This window comes from Gekko japonicus, unplaced genomic scaffold (assembly GCF_001447785.1).
Source record: "Gekko japonicus isolate JY-2015 unplaced genomic scaffold, Gekko_japonicus_V1.1 scaffold52, whole genome shotgun sequence".
Taxonomy (NCBI): domain Eukaryota; kingdom Metazoa; phylum Chordata; class Lepidosauria; order Squamata; family Gekkonidae; genus Gekko; species Gekko japonicus.
This window is the reverse complement of record NW_015168653.1, coordinates 444,074-463,789: the sequence shown is the minus strand read 5'-3', so window position 1 is coordinate 463,789 and position 19,716 is coordinate 444,074. Positions and strand designations below refer to the sequence as shown.

The window sequence follows — 19,716 nt, the reverse complement described above, 5'->3', positions numbered from 1 at the left end:
TCGCTTCAATGAAATCAGGAGGACCCAGCTTGAGTTTCAGTTCCTGCAGCAACCTTATTTGGAGTTGCTCTGAAGCCTTACAATTATAGTCTGGTTCTGGCTAACTGGGGAGATTGAAGCACATGTGAAAGCCTATGGGTTGGATCCCAACAGTTTCCTTTTGCTAAATGGGGGGACTTCCATTGGAAGAAGGATTCTTTCTGTCCTTTCAACAGAGAGATCCCTTCCTTCAGTTGAAGGGAACCATTGGGTGAAACCAACATGTATAGCTGTGTCAGAAAGAGCAGGAGATCTACAGTTAAAACTGGCAATGTGTCATCCACACAAAGATTAGTTCTCCCTTGTGTCCTTAAAAACAATAACAAATATGAAAGCCACAGCACATTACACTGTTAACGTCACCACAACATAGGGTTGCCAAGTCAGAAACTTACCGCAGCGGGGGACTCCTGGCCGGCGTCTGGCGCGCGCGCGCGTGCCGCATCCACGTCACCCGGAAGTGACGCGGGTACGCCGGGCACGCTGGGGGCGGGGCCAGGACCATCTGAGGGAAAACCATAGACTTTTCCCTCAGATGACCGTGGCCCCGCCCCCAGCGTGCCCGGCGTACCCGCATCACTTCTGGGTGACGTGCACGTGGGGGTGGAGTTCCCCCCGGGGCCCGATCCACCGGTGGCGGGGAACGGGCCTCTGGGGCGGGGGTCTTCCCGCCCCCCGGGGGGACTTGGCAAGCCTACCACAACAACATCAGGAACCCTACAAAAAGCAATTCTGTGAGGGAACTGGTGACCTTTCAAAGACTGCTTTACTGAAGGCCATTTTAGAATATGATTGGTACTGTTCCGTTTGGATGTCATGGAGGATATTGAGGTTCTTAACTCTCAATAGTAGCCTGCTGCTTGCTGTGTTCTAGAAGAGGCCAGGAAATTAATAATGTGGCTGTTCCATCTTCCTCTACAAGTAATTTTAATGAAAGTAGGATGGGGATGGCCAAGCACATTTGAAAACTGATGCAGCTCTGATACGAGAATACAACACACTCTTGTTAATGATTTTCTATCCTGCAATTGCTTTCAATAATGCATAAAAGGAGGAATTGACCTGATTTGAAAAACATTATCCATGCACAAACAGGTAAAGATCTTAAATGATCTGCAATCCTCTTATTTACTTTCATTCCATTCAGTGCCAACATAAAAGTAAGCTATACTGGGTATCAGGCCAGCAGGGTCACAAAGCCATACGGGACAGAGACTCCAGGAAGGAGGTGAACTGGGTGTGACTGAGCAAATAAGCTGCCTGGATCCAGTCCACAGTTTGCATTTTTTTTAAAGTCTGTTGTTTCATTTATGTCTAGGACCTTTAGAATGTGAACTGCTGAACTGCCATGCCTATTGATGGTGTTATATCATTACTGCCCTTCCTGATGATGTGGCCTGAAAGCAGAGCTATAAATTCAGATAATGTGTCCTGTGGCATTTTAGCAACAAAGAGACTGCTTTAATTGGTGCGTCTGCATCATAAATTTGCTCCGGTCAGTAAAATTCAGCTTGGCGCCCTTCTTCCTAACCTAGCAATAAAGATTTTGTAGTTCTGTTGGTAGTTGATTAAGCTAGTCACTCTGCTTGTTGGCTACAATTAAAATGGCAATATATTTACGTTACTCAAGCAACCAGTTCAAAAACCACTCAATACACAGATAGAAGACCTAAAAGGGTAGGCAATTTATACAGCATGGCAAACAGTTATGCTGGCAATCAACCCACTGATTCTAAACAACTCCTGTAATTGATGGAGACTTGTCATTTTTAGGCTACGAACATGCATGTATGGGAAGAAGGGTATGAAATAGCTTTCACAGCATTATAGGGTTGGCTCCAACCAGTTTTTCTGCTGGTGACAAAGGGGTGAGGGGGTCCTCTGGGGGACCCACCAAAGGTTATGCTGGGGGGGTTGGGACCTGCATGGACCAAAGCCACGTGGGACGGAGGCTGTAGTAAGGAGGGGAATTATGTGACATTCAGTGAGGTAGCTGACTAAATCTGATCCATAATCTTACACTCCCTGGCAATCTGTGGTCAGGGGAAGCAATCCCATGCTAAACCAACTGCATCTAGCACCCCAGAACACAAAGAACAGAAAGCAAAAATCAAAACAAGGGGTGACAAAATGCCTCTGCTTGTCATGGGACATGTTTAGAACAATTAGAACTGCCATCACATAGGAATGTATGTATGCATTGCACTTTAGATTTTATGTGTTTTTAAACTGTTTTAACACTTTTATGTAAGCCGCCCTGAGCCTGCTTCAGCGGGGAGGGCAGGGTATAAATCCAATAAATAAACAAACAAATAATATTTAATTGGGGGGGCAGAGCATCAAAGAAGAAAATGGAGGCCCACAGCCTTAAGATACTAACAGTACAATCCTGAAGAGATTAACATTCTTCTTAGACCACTGACTTCAATGGATTTAGAAGGGTGTTAACTTCACTTAAGATGCCGCCACTGTTCAATACACAGGACAACATTTCCATGAAATAAGCTTGCTGGGCCTTCAGACATTCTTTCCATGAACCACATTTTCCCATTCCATAAAATGGACCGAATTTGGACCAATATCATAGGATTATTATGAGGATTAACAAGAGGAGGGCAGTGAAGGACTGGACACCTGGCAAAAGCGGTCACACGTTTTAAAAGAAAAGCCAGTTCCTAGTGTGATGCAGAAGTGAAGTGGCAGGATATTGTCATTAGATAGGTTTTAAAAAGCTTACTTTGGCGTTCAGCGGACACACGGACAAAGCGCTCCTAAAAAGTTGCTCCTCAGATCGCCACTGGTTACTGCGGATAACACAACGCCATACATTTATCAACAAGAGGCCCAGCAGAGCAGCAACAAGTAATTTCTTGGAGAAAGGAGACACACGTTAAAAGACTGCCCTTTTAAAGCCCTTTTGTGTATCCCTCCCAGTTGTCCACGATATAGATTATTTCGTTAGTACCTTTCTCTTCGCCTGTTTGCTCAATAGACTGAATCCATATGTTATCAGCATGCAGTAGCCAATGCTGGGGAGGTAGGTTACTCTTTCCGCGACGACAAACCCAACTCGAAAGAAAAGGTTGCTCGCGGGAAGAAAAGGGATAATGAGAAATCCCAATCCCAGCGTGAGGATTCTAGAGATCAGGGGGGGAAATTTATAAGATTAACAACAAAATCTCTATGATACTCCCATAAATTGTTCTTCTATTTTCAAAGGGCATTTTTTTCAAATGTTTCCTGTAGCAGCACAGGAGACGCAGCAGTATGAATAATTCTTGCACCATTTAGTAACATCATATATCTAAGAGCTCATGCAGCAGTCCCTTCTATGCCAGTTTTGCTCAAGTGCCTAGGGGAAGGAGGCATGGCCTCCATCCACATGACACTGAACTTTCAACGTTGCGAAGTAATTTGGGAAGGGGCCACCATCAATGCTCCCTCTAAGCTGTGGAGTCTTGTGAGCAAAAATTCTACTTCGTGAGCGACTGGCACTAAAGTTGTCAGCGAGCGATTTGGCTACTGCATAAATTAGTTTGCTCTGGAGCCATCCTTCCTGAGCTAAGACAAAAATGTGTGAGCCAGAGGCTAAAAAACTGTGAGCTCACACTAACTCAGTTTAGAGGGAACACTGCTCACCATGCAACTGAAAGGTAATGTTGGAAAGACCCTAAGAGATTCAAAAGAGAATACACAAATGCCATGTCTGCAGAGGTCATTTCGGGGGGGAACGCGGGGGAACACAGTTCCCCCGGGTGAGGTATGGGGGGGCACATGACGAAGCCCCGCCCCCTGCTTCCAGCCGCCCCGCTTCCGGCCCTCATTCAGCCAGGAGGAGGCAGGAGAAGAGGGAGGGTAAGTCGCTTCCTCCCTGCCTCTCCCCACCCCTGCCTGCCTGGGGCCAGGGAGGGCCTTCGCGGGGCTTCTTTGCCCCCCCGCCGGCCTTGCAGGTCCACCGCTGGGCCCCTCATGGGGCTCGGCAGTGGAGCTGCAAGGCCGGCACCGATGGCCGGCACCGTTGGGGACGGGGTGTGTGGCCTTATGACACACTTCCGGTGATGTCAGGGGGTGTGGCATATGCTAATGAGTTATGCTAATGAGTCCCCCTAGCTCTTTTCCTACGAAATGACCCCTGCATGTCTGTATACCTGTTACGTGTTAAGTCTTGTTGACCACCACAGGATAAGAAGACATTGTCTAACCATGTTTTACAACGTTTCTCTTTCCTTCCCGGTTGGTTAAGCTTCCTTGCTGCAATTGTTTGTTGTTGTTGTTGTTTTGGATATCTCCTTTTACTGTTGTTGTTGTTGTTATTATTATCACTGCTACTACTATTATTGTCATTCAGCACTACAGTATTTGTATTTATATTGCTTTTATCTTGGCTTCTTGGCAAATTGTATTGTTAGTTCTCCTTCGATGTTATAGCTATGCCAATAAAGGTTGTGTTGATGATGATGATGATGATGGCTGACTCATTCTATAGGTTTCAGCTATATTTGTGAGAGCAAGAGTTGAGTCCAGCAGCACCTTAAAGACCAACAAGGTTTCCAGGGTATAAGCTTTTTGAGAGTCAAAGTTCCCTTCATTAGATATCTGACAATGTGAGCGTTGACTCTTGGAAGCGTTTTACTCTGGAAATCTTGTTGGCCTTTAAGGTGCTGCTGAACTCGAACCTGGCTCTTCTACTGCAGACTAACAATGGCGAGCCACCAGAAACTGGTGCCCTGAGCACGCATGGTTTTCCTCTACTCTTCTATGGGAAAAAGCAGCTGTGGCAACCCGAGCTGCAGTGTTAGGGAAGTCAAGTTACGAATAAATATACACTGCAAGAAACTTTTGTAAATTAATGTGTTCTGTTTATAATTAACATTCTATAAAGTGTATTCTTATCCTAATCAGGTATGTATATTCAGTACATTCAATATAACAATAACATACAGTTCATACAATATAACAACTACCAGTCAATTTTGCATCAGTATTCTAAAAGCCAAACAGAACACATTAATTTACAAAAGTTTCTTGCACTGTATATTTATTCGTTACTTGACTCTTCCATGGGAAGGCAAATACTTGGCGTTGAATCAAAAGGTCACTTTTCTCCTAGCACAAAACACTTTTGCCAGTGGAAAAGGGTGGAAGGGGCAATTTTGCAATTTTCCCATCTGTTATGTATTAAGTCGATAAAGCACTGATTTAGCTTCAGCACAGTTCCATTAGAACTTAGCATTACATGAATTGACAAATAGGCCAACCAGAGAAGCCTTTGACTTCGGCGGGAACCAATCTCATTGGTTCCAAGCTCCGTATTTCGATTGGTTGTTATCTGTTTGTGGGGTGTGGTTTTGCCCGTTCAAATCATATATAAGTCAGCCTTGTTCTATGTATGTTTGTCTAGTGTTGTTCTGAGCTGAATAAAATGCAATCACATGTTTAAGAGCTGCCTCGATCTCAGTTCATAATACCATCCCACTGCAGACTCCGACTTTGCCCCGCACACAAGACTGTCCATGAAAATTCTCCATCGTGCAGGAACAATGTTTTTGGGAGCTGAGTGGACTGCTGCAGGAGGTTAAAAAAACAAACAAAAACGTTCTTCCAGTGGAGCCCTTATAATGGTTCCTTGGAGTCATAAGAACATAAGAACATAAGAACATAAGAGACGCCAATGTTGGATCAGGCCAAAGGCCCATCCAGTCCAACACTCTGTGTCACACAGTGGCCAGAAATACCAGTGCCATCAGGAGGTCCAGCAGTGGGGCCAGGACATTAGAAGCCCTCCCACTGTTGACCCCCCCCAAGCACCAAGAAGACAGAGCATCACTTGCCCCAGAGCCCCTAGCTATACCTTGTGGCTAATAGCCACTGATGGACCTCTGCTCCATATGCTTATCTAATTCCCTTTTGAAGCCGTCCATGCTTGTAGCACCCACCACTTCCTGTGGCAGTGAATTCCATGTGTTAATCACTCTTTGGGTGAAGAAGTACTTCCTTTTATCCGTTCTAACCCGACCGCTCTGCAGTTTCATGGAGTGCCCACGAGTTCTTGTATTGTGAGAAAGGGAGAAAAGTACCTCTTTCTTTACCTGCTCTTTCCCATGCATAATCTTATAAACCTCGATCATGTCACCCCTCAGTCGTCTTTTCTCCAAGCTAAAGAGCCCTAAGCGCTTTAACCTTTCCTCATAGGGAAAGTGTTCCAACCCTTTTATCATTCGAGTTGCCCTTTTCTGCACTTTTTCCAAAGCTATAATATCCTTTTTAAGGTGTGGTGCCCAGAACTGCACACAGTATTCCAAATGAGGTCTCACCATTGATTTATATAGGGGCATTATTATATTGGCTGATCTGTTTTCAATACCCTTCCTAATAATCCCCAGCATAGCATTGGCCTTCTTTATTGCAGTCACACACTGTCTCGACATTTTCAGTGAGTTATCCACTACAACTCCAAGATCTCTCTCTTGCTCAGTCTCTGCCAGTTCAGACCCCATCAATGTGTATTTATATTTAGGATTTTTGGCTCCAATGTGCATCACCTTGCACTTGGCCACATTGAACCCCATTTGCCATGTTGACGCCCACTCGCCCATCCTTGACAGATCCCCTTGGAGTGCCTCACAATCCTCACTGGTTTTCACCACCCTGAACAACTTTGTATCATCCGCAAATTTAGCCACTTCACTGCTTACTCCCATCTCCAAATCATTAATGAACAAGTTAAAAAGCAGTGGACCAAGTACTGATCCCTGCGGTACCCCACTGCTTACCACCCTCCACTGAGAAAATTGCCCACCTACACTCACTCTCTGTCAACCTTTGGTGTGTACAATGGGAAATATCCCTGGGCAGAAAGTGTGTCCTTGTAGCCTGAAATTCCAGCTCATGCAGTATATCTGCACTTTCTCCCTTCTGTTAACAGAAAACATAGTCTGAATCTTAACTCCTTGTGGCCTATCTCCACAAAACTAAACAGGGACACAAGATTAACTATCCTAAATGTACAGTGAATACAGGTCTCCTTTCAGGTAGCTTCCTACCTCTCTCCTCCTAATTCTGTGCCCCCTGAAACTGTGTTCCTGCGGATCAGTGAACTCGCAGGAACAGGGAGTCTTTGTGTGGGGGGAGAGTTCAGTCTGCAGTAACAGAGAAAGGGAAATGAGAAATGTCTTGCCTCCCCTCCTCCACAAACACAAATGTTAAACCTTTGGAAGACCTGCCGTTTTGGCAACAGAAGAGCACCTCAGGACAAGGAGATGGGAACCGGTATAGCGAAACGGTTAATGTGTGACCTAAGAAGTCTGGAATTCAAATGACACCTTGACTGTGAAATCACTAGGTGGCCTAAGGAAAGCTTAGACTGTAAACTCCCGCTTTGTTTCTGTCCCATACTGTTCCTAGGGGGCTCACCGGTCTCCCTCCCTGCAGCGATACAGGGTAATCCTACCTAGCGCACTATTGTGAGATTACTAAAATAATGCATGTGAGATGCTTGAACACTTAAAAAGCACTGTGGGATCAAAAACTTTATAAATGGGAAAGAACAAAATGGATTAAATGTGCAGGCAGCACTTTTTCCTTTTCCAGTCTGAAAAATCTGCAATTTAAAACAGCAAAAAACAAGTAATCCTTTGATTCACATATTATATAATCTAGTCAACGACACCAGAAAGACATCTGTCATGTATTCTCAGAAGGTACAGTTTTACCACTCACAGCATTCTTACAGCAACTTTAATTTCTGAAAAATAACAGGTTTTCCCCCCTCCATTATTTTCTCTGTGTCTATCTCTTGATAAAGAATAATCAGTCAAGGGCAAGCACTTTATTTTTTTAATCAGCAGCCAGAATCACTACATTTCCCCCCCACAAGTTCTTTCTTAAGTTCTTTTATTATTATTTTTTACAAAAGAAACATTGTTGGGGGGGGCAAAAAGAGGTGAAGGAAAACAACATACATCAATTACACTTCATTCTGACCACAAATTACTTTTTACCCCCCACAGAGTTAAGGATCTCAAAATGCCAATCCAAGAAGATAAAGCAGCCACCCATACCTTCCTTTTTACAAGTTTTGTCTCCCCCGGAGTCAGTGTAAAAAATGATGGAACCAAATTGGGAAGAGAATGAAGTCACAGTTATAAATATTTATTTGTACCACACTTGCTAAGGTATTGATTCCACTGATTTGTTAAAAAAGAAAAAAACCCAACCCCCCCAAACCCAACACCGAACAAACGGAATGATGCCAAGCTTAAGAAAATAATGCATGTAACCCAGGGAGAAATTTGAAATTCAACAATGTCTCTTACCTTCTCTTCTGGCTGTCTTCAGAGCGCAAGGCTTGGCCCATCAGGGCAATTAGGCAGAACCAAAGGACTGCTAGTGCAATTATTCTCCAGTCAGTGACTGATTTAATAAGGGGCACACAGCCCATTGACCAATCAAAACACAGCCACCAGGGACACAGTAGCAACCATGCATTCAAGGAATAGTAGTAATTATAGTTTATAGCCTGTCAGTCAAGAAAAACAAACATTTACTTCATATTGAACACAAGTGGGTGTTGAGCAGGAAAGGGGCGGGGTGGAGAGAGAATCATATTTCCCAACTACTTTGTCAAGTCACACAGAGTTTTACTTAAGCCTTTGCTAAAAAAGGACATTTATCAAATGCCTTAACTTTAATGCTCTAGAGCTGAATTGAATACAAGTTGTTACCCATGTGTGTGCGCGTGCATGCAGATGCTAGTGTTGCTGGTTCCTATTACATATAATCTAGATGCCATCCAAATGTCTACTTGGCTAAACACTGCTCAGGATCAATGTGAATGATGTTTACCAGTGATCAGAGCCTGAATGTCCTGAAAGTTCTAGATCTTTCATGAACCTTTTGTATCAATGACTATACTGTTCTGTGCAGCCAGGACACTCCCCTTCCCCCTTTTAGTCTCAGGCTTTGACCTAAAAAAGTGCACACAGTGCCAGATCCCTTTGCTGGCTACAAAGAATGGTGAACACAAGCCATTCTGCAGCCAAGTGTGGAAACTCACTGGATTATAACCCAAGTATACACCAGACTGACTATAACACATCCCCCATTTCCTGAGCAACCCCGCCCAACTGAGCCACACCTTTCAGAGTAATCATTACAAGCTTTAAAACTTAAGCTAATAAAGGGGTAGTTCTTTGAGGGCTCTAAATACTACTACTACTATTACTATTAATAATAAATAATAGTGACATCAAGTCACAACCAATTTATGATGACCCCTCAAGGAGTTTTCAGGGCAAGAGATGAGCAGAGGTGATTTGCGTTCCTCTGCATAGTGGCCCTGATCTTCCTTACTGGTCTTCCATCCAAGTACTAACTAGGACTGACTCTTTTTGCTTCGCTTCCAAGCTCTGATGAGCTCAGGCTAGTCTGGGCTATTTGAGGGCTCTGAGGGGTCATTTGGGGGGGGGACGCGGGGGGACGCCATCCCCCCGGGTGAGGTGCGGGAGGGCGGGGCCTGGAGCTCCCTGCTGGTGCCCGCTGGAGGTCGCCGCCGGCTGTGGGGAGGACACACTTCCAGTGATGTCAGGGGGTGTGGCATATGCTAATGAGTTATGCTAATGAGTCCCCCTAGCTTTTTCTACGAAATGATCCCTGAGTAAACCTATATTTCACACGTGAAGCCGCCTAACATCTTACCACTCGTCCTGCAGCTCAGTATCGTCTATTCTAATTGACTGAAATGCTTTGCTAGCCCTTCTACCCAAGCCTGGCCTTTGGCCCGTCTGCATACAAAGCACCTGTTTTACAGGCATGTTTCTATTCCTTCTAAAAAGTCATGTTTTCCACCTCACAGAAAAGCAGTAAGCTTACAACTTACCCTCACAAACAGACTATCTGCAAACGAGGCTGGGTTATCTACTTCAGTAAAAGCAGGTGGCCCTGTGCCCATAATGCGCCAGCGTACATACAGCATGGCGGCTCCTCCACACAGCAGCATAGTTGTCCTGGAGAGGAGTCCTTTTCGAAACACCACCAGGCTCTAGATAGAGGGGAGAAGGTATGCCAGATATTTACTTCTTTTTCCTCTCAGAAAAGGATGAAGAGAAAACAAAAGCAGGAGAAAGCACGATACGGCTTGTTTTGAAAAGACAAACGAATAAGGGAGCCTTATTTTCTGGGATGGGGAAATTAAATCCTAAAGTTACATTGCAGAAAGGGTGTGTGGTGATCTGTGAGGTAACCAAAGGAAATGAAATTTCAACTGCAATTTGTCATTTTTGGCCAAGCTGTCAAGTGCTATGATGCATCATTACTGTTTTCCTCCCCTGGTACCTTAATCTCTGTTATCCAGACTTTTGAAGTGATTGAAAAGGAGCAGGGTTGGAGCAAACCTTTGAGCCTGCATCCCTAATTTGTGGTTGGGTTTTAAAAGGTCCTGGAAAATCTGTAAAACTGCTGGAAAAATCTATCAAAGTACTAGTGTTTGGTCTCAAGACTCTGATATCACAGACAGGCCCCACCCCCAAGGTCAGGTTGTGCCAGGACGCTCAGTCTTGGACCCATTCCCAGGGGGGAAATGTCAAGGCTCCCAGATCTGAGGGGGTTAAAAATAAAAGTTTTAAACACCTATTCCCTTTGGTTCTTGGTAAAACTCCATGCAGGGCAGAAACCCCAAAGGTAAGATGGAGTGAGGTAGTAGAAGACCAAGAGACCTCTCCTCCAGGTTCTCTCTTCTGGCCCGGAGGGTTCACATGCTTTTAAGGGCAGGAAAAAAATTGGTAGCTGCCTCTTAATGCACTAGCAAAATGTTCAGAAAAATCACAGCTGCCATTTAAGGAACTGACAACACACTCTGTATCAAACCTGGTATGACCTGCATGGTGCTCACGAAGCACCCATTAATCCTGGAGGAGAGGGGAGAGGAGGAGAAGAAGAAGATATTGTATTTATACCCCACCCTTCACTACCCAAAGGAGTCTCAGAGTGGCTTACAAACTCCTTTCCCTTCCCCTCCTCCCACCAGATACCCGGTGAGGTAGATGGGGCTGAGAGCTCTCTCTCGAGAACTGTCCTTGAGAGAACAGCGCTGACAGAACTATGGCTTGCCCAAGGTCATCCAGCAGCTGCAAGTGGAGGAGTGGGGAATCAAACCAGGTTCTCCCAGATTAGAGTCCATGCACTTAACCACTACACCAAACTGGCTCTCTCAGGGAAGGAGTGGGCTGCTTGTGGCTTCAGTCTGCTACACACCCACCCATCTTGTGGGAGGTGCACAGGTTCTCACGAGGTGGGGCTCACTGGCTTGCAGTGGGGCACCTGCCTCATGTGAGCTGGGTGCCAGTGGCTGACAGTTGCTACCATCTACCTTGTACCTGCCTCAGGTAGGGCAGCCCTAGCTATTGGCCCACTGGAACTTTTCCTGATGGCCTTAGTGGCCAATCAGTCCCTATGTGTAGCATATTGGCCCTCCTGGCATGCCATACTGGGAAGTGGTGGAATTCAGCCTCATATCAAGGATAGTTTGAAGTATGCTCCTGTTATATCTTTATGGCTACAAGAAAGTTAGCTGTCGGTTGTGTAACTTCTGTGTGGCCTGCCTCCATGATACCTAATAGAATGCATATTTGAACGTCAAGTCCTGGTGAAATCACTGTGATTTACTGGCAAGTAATCAGCTTAGGAATGGTTGTAAAGGGTAAAATAGCAGAAGTCAACTTAGGATGGATAGTTTTATTAGCATTTTGGTCAGGTGTACGACAGTCAGGAGCTAAAAACAAGCATCAAAAAAGAGTCTGAAACAATTGTTTGGGTATTTTATTGAGCAACTTGGACACATTGCTAATCTCACAGTTTTAACCATCTTTAAGTTATAACATCGTGAATGCTTCACCACGAAGATATCTGCAATCTTCGCAGCAGCGTTTTATATTTAGCAGTTAGGGTTTTACTGTATTTGATAGCCAGCATGCTATAAGAGATAATGGACATGCTGTAAAATTTTTACAACTGTTATGTAATGGAAAAGAGATCTAATAGTGATCTGCATTTTTAAAAACTGATGTGCACCCAATAATAGAGACAGCCAACAAGTCTAAAGCAATAACATTTCAAATTTTTGTTAGACATGAAATTAAAACTGATATTCTATTTTGGACTTTTTGGTAAATTAATTTGAGCTCTTTCAGACTACGGGCTGCATCTCACAGAAAAGTCCCACTAACAGAATGAGGGTGTTTTTTTTAAATTTTCATTGATTCCCTCTTCCTCCTGCAGAACTTTAACTCCCCCCCCCACCAGCATATTGCTCCTGTGGGCCTCCCAGGAGCACCATTTCAAGCATATTGCTCCTGCAGGCCTCCCAGGAGCACCATTTCAAGGATAATTTTGAGGCTGCAGTGGGAGGGGAGTCTTGTGAGCAAAAATTCTACTTTGTGAGCTACTGGCATTAAAGTTGTGAGTGGCTGCAGCATAAATTAGTCTGCTCTGGACCTTCCTGACCTAAGAAAAAAAAAGTATGAGCCCGAGTCTAAAAAAAATATGAGCTAGCTCACACTAATTCAGCTTTGAGGGAACATTGGGGTATGTGTGACAGAGTGTTGCTTTCATGAAGGAAATCCCTTCTGTCAGCAGAGATTCACCTTGGGAGCCAAGCCTGAGTACCCCTATTGACCCAACTACAGCAAACTGGCTCTCACGGCAATTCACAATATAATTAACATGCTGACAGACAGAAAGAGCTTGGGTGTGGAAATCTGAATGGAGAGGAGGTGTCCCAGAGGGTGTGAGTCCCAGAAGCAAGGGGACTAAGAGAAATATGCAGTGGCCTAAGCAAAGTGAAGAGCAAAGAAGACAGAGAAACAGAGTGTGTGTGCGCGCTAGTGATAACAAACATAAGAGAAAAATCAATACAGGGTCAACAGGAGAGCTATATATTCCTGACTGAATAAGGGAGGAGAGAATGAGTAGTCCTGAAGGGAGGGTGGCCTGGTGGCTGAAGAAAGTCGAATACAGTGTCATGAAGGACAGGGACCCAAAGAAACAACAGGTGACTGGAAGAAAGGAAGTCAACTAGCACAGGAGGTGTAGAATAGTTCAGGCAGCCATGAATTAGCACTATAAAATCACAAAAGCAGGCCACAGATCTAAATGTCATGGCTGAAAACCAGCCTGCTCTATCTATTCATTTCAAAGGCAGAGCATGGAAAGATCCAACACGCAGTCATTGCATTCGCCCCAGAACTATTTCAATTGCACATAATTTTTAGAATGGAGAGGTATTAATGCTGCGCTGTTGGAAAGGCAGATTGGGACAGATGTAATTATGTTATTTTGAAAGAAGGCCTTCTAAGCCATTTGATTAACTAATGCAAGGGCTCCTAACTAGTTTTGGTAAGAGTCACCCATATGATGGCCACCGAGGAAGCCAGAGGGAGGATGAGAGGGAGCCAATCGTCTTGCTCCAGCCAAGAGCCATCTCCTATCACACCTGAATCCAGCACCCTTGAGATCCTTCTCTGGAGATACCTTTCTGGATTTGCAGCTTTCATTCACATAAGCCACTCTGGGAGCCAGTTTGTGAAGGAACAGAAAAGGAAAAGCAATGCTCCATTTCACATTTGTAGTCTATCAGCCAAAACGCTTGTCCGGTTGAATCATGCTGGGCTTAGATCAGAAATATGTTTTCTGGAAAATGCTCTTCAGCCTTAAAGACTGTCACTTCTATGCTGCTGGAAAGACGTTCCAGAGTGTTATGATACCGATACCAACATTTACACATTAACCATTAAGAGAGAACACAAATGAATAAGGCATTCCTTTTAAATCAAAAGTTAAACAAAATCACCTCCAGTGACTTATCCTTACGTAGAATCTTCAGTACAACTTCCAAAATGTTGAGCTTATTTATCACCACAGCATCAAAGAGAGCATTTAAACCCTACAAAGAGAGGATTAAAGAGAGACAACAGTCTATATTAAGACTGACTTTTGGTTCTGTATCAATTAGGAGGTAATCCTGCAATCAGGGAGGGGCTACAGCTCAGTGGTAGAGTATGTGCTCGGCATGCAGAAAGACCCAAGTTCAATCCCCGCCATTGCCAGTTAAAAAGGACCAGGCAGTAGAAGATGTGAAATACTTCTGCCTGGGACCCTAGAGAGCTGCTGCCAGTCTGAGTAGACAATACTGACCTTGATGGACTGATGGTCTGATTCAGTAGAAGGCAGTTTCATGGGTTCACATGAGTGACTTCCATGTAGCCCGTAGACAGCCAATAAGAAAGCTAATTATAGACTATGGGTGCCTTAGATCTGTCAATCAAATGGTGCACCGGGACCCCTCTTTACTAGCCTTTCAAAAGACCTGTAAAATCTACCTGCTTATCAAACCACCCATCACACTTATTTGTACATGTTCCAGGGGTGAGAAGAGCTATTCGCTGGTATTCAGTGTAACATATGGGCATATTCTTCCTTTGTTGAAACTGGGCTGAACTACAACCCATGTTAACAGACATAAGTAATTAAATCCCCAAAGGAAGAATACAAGAAAAACAGTAACTGCTTATACAAGCTGTAACGATTCCATGTTTTATTGTGTGTGTGTCTTTAAAAGTGGTTTGTATGAATGTATGGCAGACTAGGATGCTGGACTCAGGCAAGTTGTGTGATTGGTGAGTGACAGAGAGGGGGAGGGGTTTTGGAATGAATGCTGTGTGGATGAACCTACAAGCCTTGGCCTAATTTATGATGAAGTGCCATTCAAACAGCCTTTGCAGATTTGCTGACAGATTGTATGGTTATAATCTTAGTCATTCCCCAGTAAAGCTGCCGACAAGCCACGCAATGAAATCAGCATTAGTACTCTTTTTGAAGCCGGATTCTTTGACTGATTCAAATGGTTTAAAAAACAGGGGCCTTAAAAAAAATACCAGGAAGCTTGCTAGGAATTTTGTGCTTAATTTGGGAAAGTTTATCACCATTTCCGTAGAGAAACCTGAACACGCTACAAGTAAAGCTACAGAAAATATGCACCTTATGAGATCAAGAGATCTCCTTTGTTGTTGTTGTTGTTGTTATAAACCACCCTCCACTGGAAAAACTGGGCTTAGGGCGGTATACAACGTAATATCATATAAACATCATTAAAAACGAATTAAAACCCATCAAACACAGCAGTAACCAAAATATGGTGTTAAAATTTTTCCTGATGGTGCCACTGGCCTCATGGGAAGGCAAGGGTGGGAGTGCCAGAAAGACGGAGCCGTCAGTGTCCTCAACCAAATGCCTGGTGGAACATCTCTGCCTTACAAGGCCCTGGGGAACTGTATCAGGTCCCACAGGACACAGATATTATTTGGCAGAGAATCCACCAGGTTGGAGCCAGGGCAGAAACACCCTGGCTCTAGTTTAGGACAACCAGATATCTCTTGGGTCGGGGATCACCAGCAGATTTTGATCTACTGAGCGCAGTGCTCTCCTGGGGGTATACCAGGAGAGGAGGTCCCAAAGATACGTGGGTCCCAGACTGTTAAGGGCCTTAAGGTCAACGCCAGAACTTTGAACTTGATCCAGTACTCCACTGGAAGCCACTGCAGCTCAGGCAGCACAGGGTGGATGTGCTGCATGTGGAATCCCCATGAGGACCTGCGCAGCTGCATTCTGTACCAGTTGGAGTTTCCGGGTCAGCTTCAAAGGTAGGCCCACAGAGAGTGAGTTACAGTAGTCCAGTCTGGAGGTGATCATTGCATGGATTATTGTGGTTAGATCAGGTAGGGGGCAACATTAGTGACCTGGGCCTCCACTGTTAGGGAGGCATCCAGATCACACCCAGGCTCTTGACAGTTGGTGCCGGTCTCAAGGGCTTGGAGGTGGCACCCCAGACCGGAATCTCCCCACCCCAGCCACAGAACCTCCATCTTAGAAGGATTCAGTTTCACCCAGCTCTGTTTCAAACATCCCACCACAGCCTCCAACCCCTCAACCAGACTTCCAGGGGTGGTATCCAGCCGACCGCCCATCAACAGATAAAGTTGGGTGTCATCAGCGTACTGGTGACACCGCAGCCCAAATCTCCGAACCAGTTTGGGCAGGGGGGGGCACATATAAATAAAATCAGAAAGAGGACTGTTAATTTTGCATGAAGTTAGCAGATCTGAAATAGTCACTCATTTGAACTGTTACCAGTATCGTGATTCCTTGTTCTTTGCACAGCATGGCCACAGCACCTAGGAGAATGCTCAGCAAGATCCAGGCTATGGAAAAAGGGGTTCCTTCTTTACCTACCAGTGCAAAAAAAAAAAAAAAAAGCACACACAGAGAATTAACCAACAGCACATGAAGGTATACACAGAACAAACTCGAGTTTGAGATGGAATGCATTGGAACAAATAACAAATCTTAATATAAGGGTGTTCTTTTTGCTAATTGCTGGTGGAGTGTTTACAGGGAAGGAAGTGTGCTGTTTTTCTGGCTTGAAATCTGCAATTAAGAGAGATTTGTGTCAGCATTTTCATTCCATTAAGTAAGTTACTGTCTAATATTGATCCACAACCAGTTCTGTTAGTAAATTACAGAGTTCTACAATGCTTAGGAGTTCAGAACAAGTTTAAGTAATTACAATATTTCACACACCGCTCTGCCGGAGCATTCAATGTGAGCTTTATGAACTAAAGCGCTGCAAGTAAAACAGAGTGTTTACCAGTGCCAATTCGGGATTCTCTCTTTTCACAATCCTATTAATTTATTTGTTATGTTCTTCCCCATCACCCCCTTAATAGCCCGAATTCCATCCATGGTCTTCCAAATGCTACTAATTTCACCTTTTCAAGTGCGAAAAACAGCCTTCTGTAGGTATGCACTCCTCGTGGCACTGTGCTCTTTGTGGCATTTTTAAATGGTCCAAGTTACTACTGCTTTGGCTTGTGCACACACACACACACGTACACACAAACAAATAAATCAAATCCTCCTTTTTGTGTGTCTACCTTGATTTTTCAGAGCTGTGATTTTCATGATATCTGCAATCTACCTCAACAGTGTTTGCCAGCAGATTCAGGAGGAACTCACTACAATGACGGTTTCCAAATCAAGCAGACCGGGGGGGGGGGATCTGAAATGGGGGTGCTGATCCCTATAGCCCAGCTCCTCGTCAAAATCCCTTCAGCCCAATCAAAAACAGAAGCACGTTAAGAGAACGAAACCACAAGAACTATCTGAAGGTATCTGAAGAAGTGAGCAGTGACTCATGAAACTCATACCCTGCCAGAAATGTTGTTATTTTTTTAAGGTGCTACTGGATTCTTGCTCTTTTCTACTACCACAAAAGCTAACAGCATTTCTTCTCCTTTGGAATTAAGAGTCTCTCAGAAAATTTTCCTTTTTATTCTGAAGTGCATCATAAACCAATGCAAAACTGGGACACTGAAGAAGCTTGTTTTGCTTAAGTGGTCAAGATTTGATAAGAGAGGCTTTCCATATTTTTTTCTTTAAAAAGCTCTGATCACAAACATTATTCAGTTCCCCCCCCCCCAAGGTATCTCGTGAAGTTACAGAAACTGAATACACATTCTGGCAATGTCAAATAATCAATTTAGCTTTTGAATCCCTGTCAATTGACTCTGAAAACGTAAAGCAACAAACAGGTGCCAATTACTAAAAAAATTATACACATGCCAAGTGTGTTAATCAGTTTAACGAAGCACACTCCCTGTGTCTACGCCACTTCCCACCACGATCTCTTGACAGAGGATGGAACACGCTTCTGGTTGGCACCTGAATCTAGTTTAAAGTGGTACACCATATTGTGGGAAGACTTTCTGCCACCCTCACCAGATGGTCACAAGTTTAATGTATGCCAAAGACTTGTAGCAAGCATTTTTATTCCTGTTCCAAAGGCTAAATGCCCACAAGTGTTTCTGTCATTTTACATAAGAGAATTTAGTTTACAGAAGTAGATTAAACTCCACATTGTGAGGTCATACAGCTCATGCTCCAGTGAAGCCGTCTTGGGACAGAGATCTATTAGAACTGCCGGTTTGGCTGAACGTTCAGATGCGAATCTTTCTTACTATGTCAGTTCCATGTAACCTGGTTTACTGTATCAATTTAGTAATTAGGTTGACTTTGACTTGGAAACAGTGCCCATAGTACTGTCAAGTTTAATACATACACTAGGTTTTTCTCCTGATTAAAGACATCAGAAGCAATTTATGTATGAGCTTTCATCAATAAATTAATTCAATGAATCTTTATAAATCCGTATGAGACTATAATAATATTTCAGGAAAAAAGTAGAATTTCCTTGTTTTTAGGATGATGCGAACACAGAGCACAGCAACTGCCATCTTAGAATAGCTATTTTAGACATCTAAGTGAGAAAAGGAACGGCTGCCCTTCTATGACATTCCTACTACCTATACTTTATAAATTCTTGTATTTAAGAATCTAACAGATACTGTTTAAAAACTGTTGCTTGATTAAAGGGGATGCACACCAGAAAAGACTCTCTGACTTCATTGCCAGAAGTCTGGATAAAATAATCCCGTTTGGTATGAAAACAGGGGAAGGGGATCCTGAAGTAGCAGGAATTTCCCTAGATGCTCTCACAGGAAAGCGGTCAATCCACAGAAATGCTCCAAAGAGCACACTGATTCGGCCCCCAGAATCAGTTAAAGCTTAGACTGACTGACTCAAGTTTTCTGACTAATAACGTAAGGCTGTAGTACTCTCCTCCTCAGCCAGGGCTTTTTTTCTGGAAAAAGAGGTGCCAGAACTTTCAAGAGGGAAATGAAGTTTTCCATCTATATACTAGGGAAATGAAGTTTTCAATCTATATACTGAAAACTCATGAACTTTTAAACATTTTTAAAAGAATTTTGTCGAAGAGGTTCTGGAACTCCGTTCCGGTGCATTCCCCCAGAAAAAACAGCCCTGCTCCTCATCCAGCCTAAGATGGCAATTCAGTCCTGAACCAAGGGAAACCCAGGTTCAACCCCCAGCATCTCCAGTTAAAGGATCTGGCAGCAGGTGATATGAAAGACCTCTGCCTGAGCCCTTGGAGAGCTACTGCCAGTCTGAGTAGACAATACTGAACTCGATGGACCAATGGTCTGATTCAGTATAAGGTAGCTTCATGTGTCGTGTATGGGTTCAAGTCTGGGTTCAAGGTAACGCACATTTTTCTTTCCACCCTTTACTTCCCCTTAGAGTCCCTATTCACTCCAATCAGGCAACATCCAAGAGAGCGTTGTGTTACTGTATTGCAATACTGGTCCATTTTTTTTGCTTTCCAATGCATTTTAACTTCCTAGCCTTGTCTCTCTGTCTCATTTTTCCTTCCTAATCAGAGTACTAGGCCAAACTGGGACCCAGTTATACACCAGACTGCCTGACTCAAAAATAATTACCCCCAGGGCTATTTTTGGGCAGGAACGCACAGGAATGGAGTTCCGGCTGGCTCCCGAGTTGGCCACACCCAGCAGGAACTCATTAGCATAATAGGCCACATCCAACAGCAGAAACTCATTAGGATTGGCTACAGTAGGCGTGTGTGGCCTAACATGCAAAGGAGTCCCTGCTACAAAAAACGGCCCTGGGTTTTGACAACAAACAAGGTAAACAGAATAAGAAGCAAAAGGTGGGTGTGGCTGGATGACCATGCTTCTGGCAACACGGGACTGC

At 44.1% G+C, this 19,716-nt stretch overlaps 1 protein-coding gene across 2 annotated transcripts in view; it reads right to left on the bottom strand.

The window, feature by feature from the left end:
• Positions 1-19,716, bottom strand: part of TMTC4 (transmembrane and tetratricopeptide repeat containing 4) — a 58,180-nt gene that overhangs the window by 17,623 nt on the left and 20,841 nt on the right. For both annotated transcript variants that reach the window (XM_015415107.1, XM_015415106.1), the window contains 6 exons: positions 16,219-16,316; positions 13,883-13,975; positions 9,917-10,078; positions 8,355-8,557; positions 3,005-3,176; positions 2,777-2,908 (listed from right to left, as the gene is read on the bottom strand). In XM_015415107.1, coding sequence (XP_015270593.1) covers positions 2,777-2,908; positions 3,005-3,176; positions 8,355-8,557; positions 9,917-10,078; positions 13,883-13,975; positions 16,219-16,316 — 860 coding nt within the window. The remainder of the gene's footprint in view (positions 1-2,776; positions 2,909-3,004; positions 3,177-8,354; positions 8,558-9,916; positions 10,079-13,882; positions 13,976-16,218; positions 16,317-19,716) is intronic.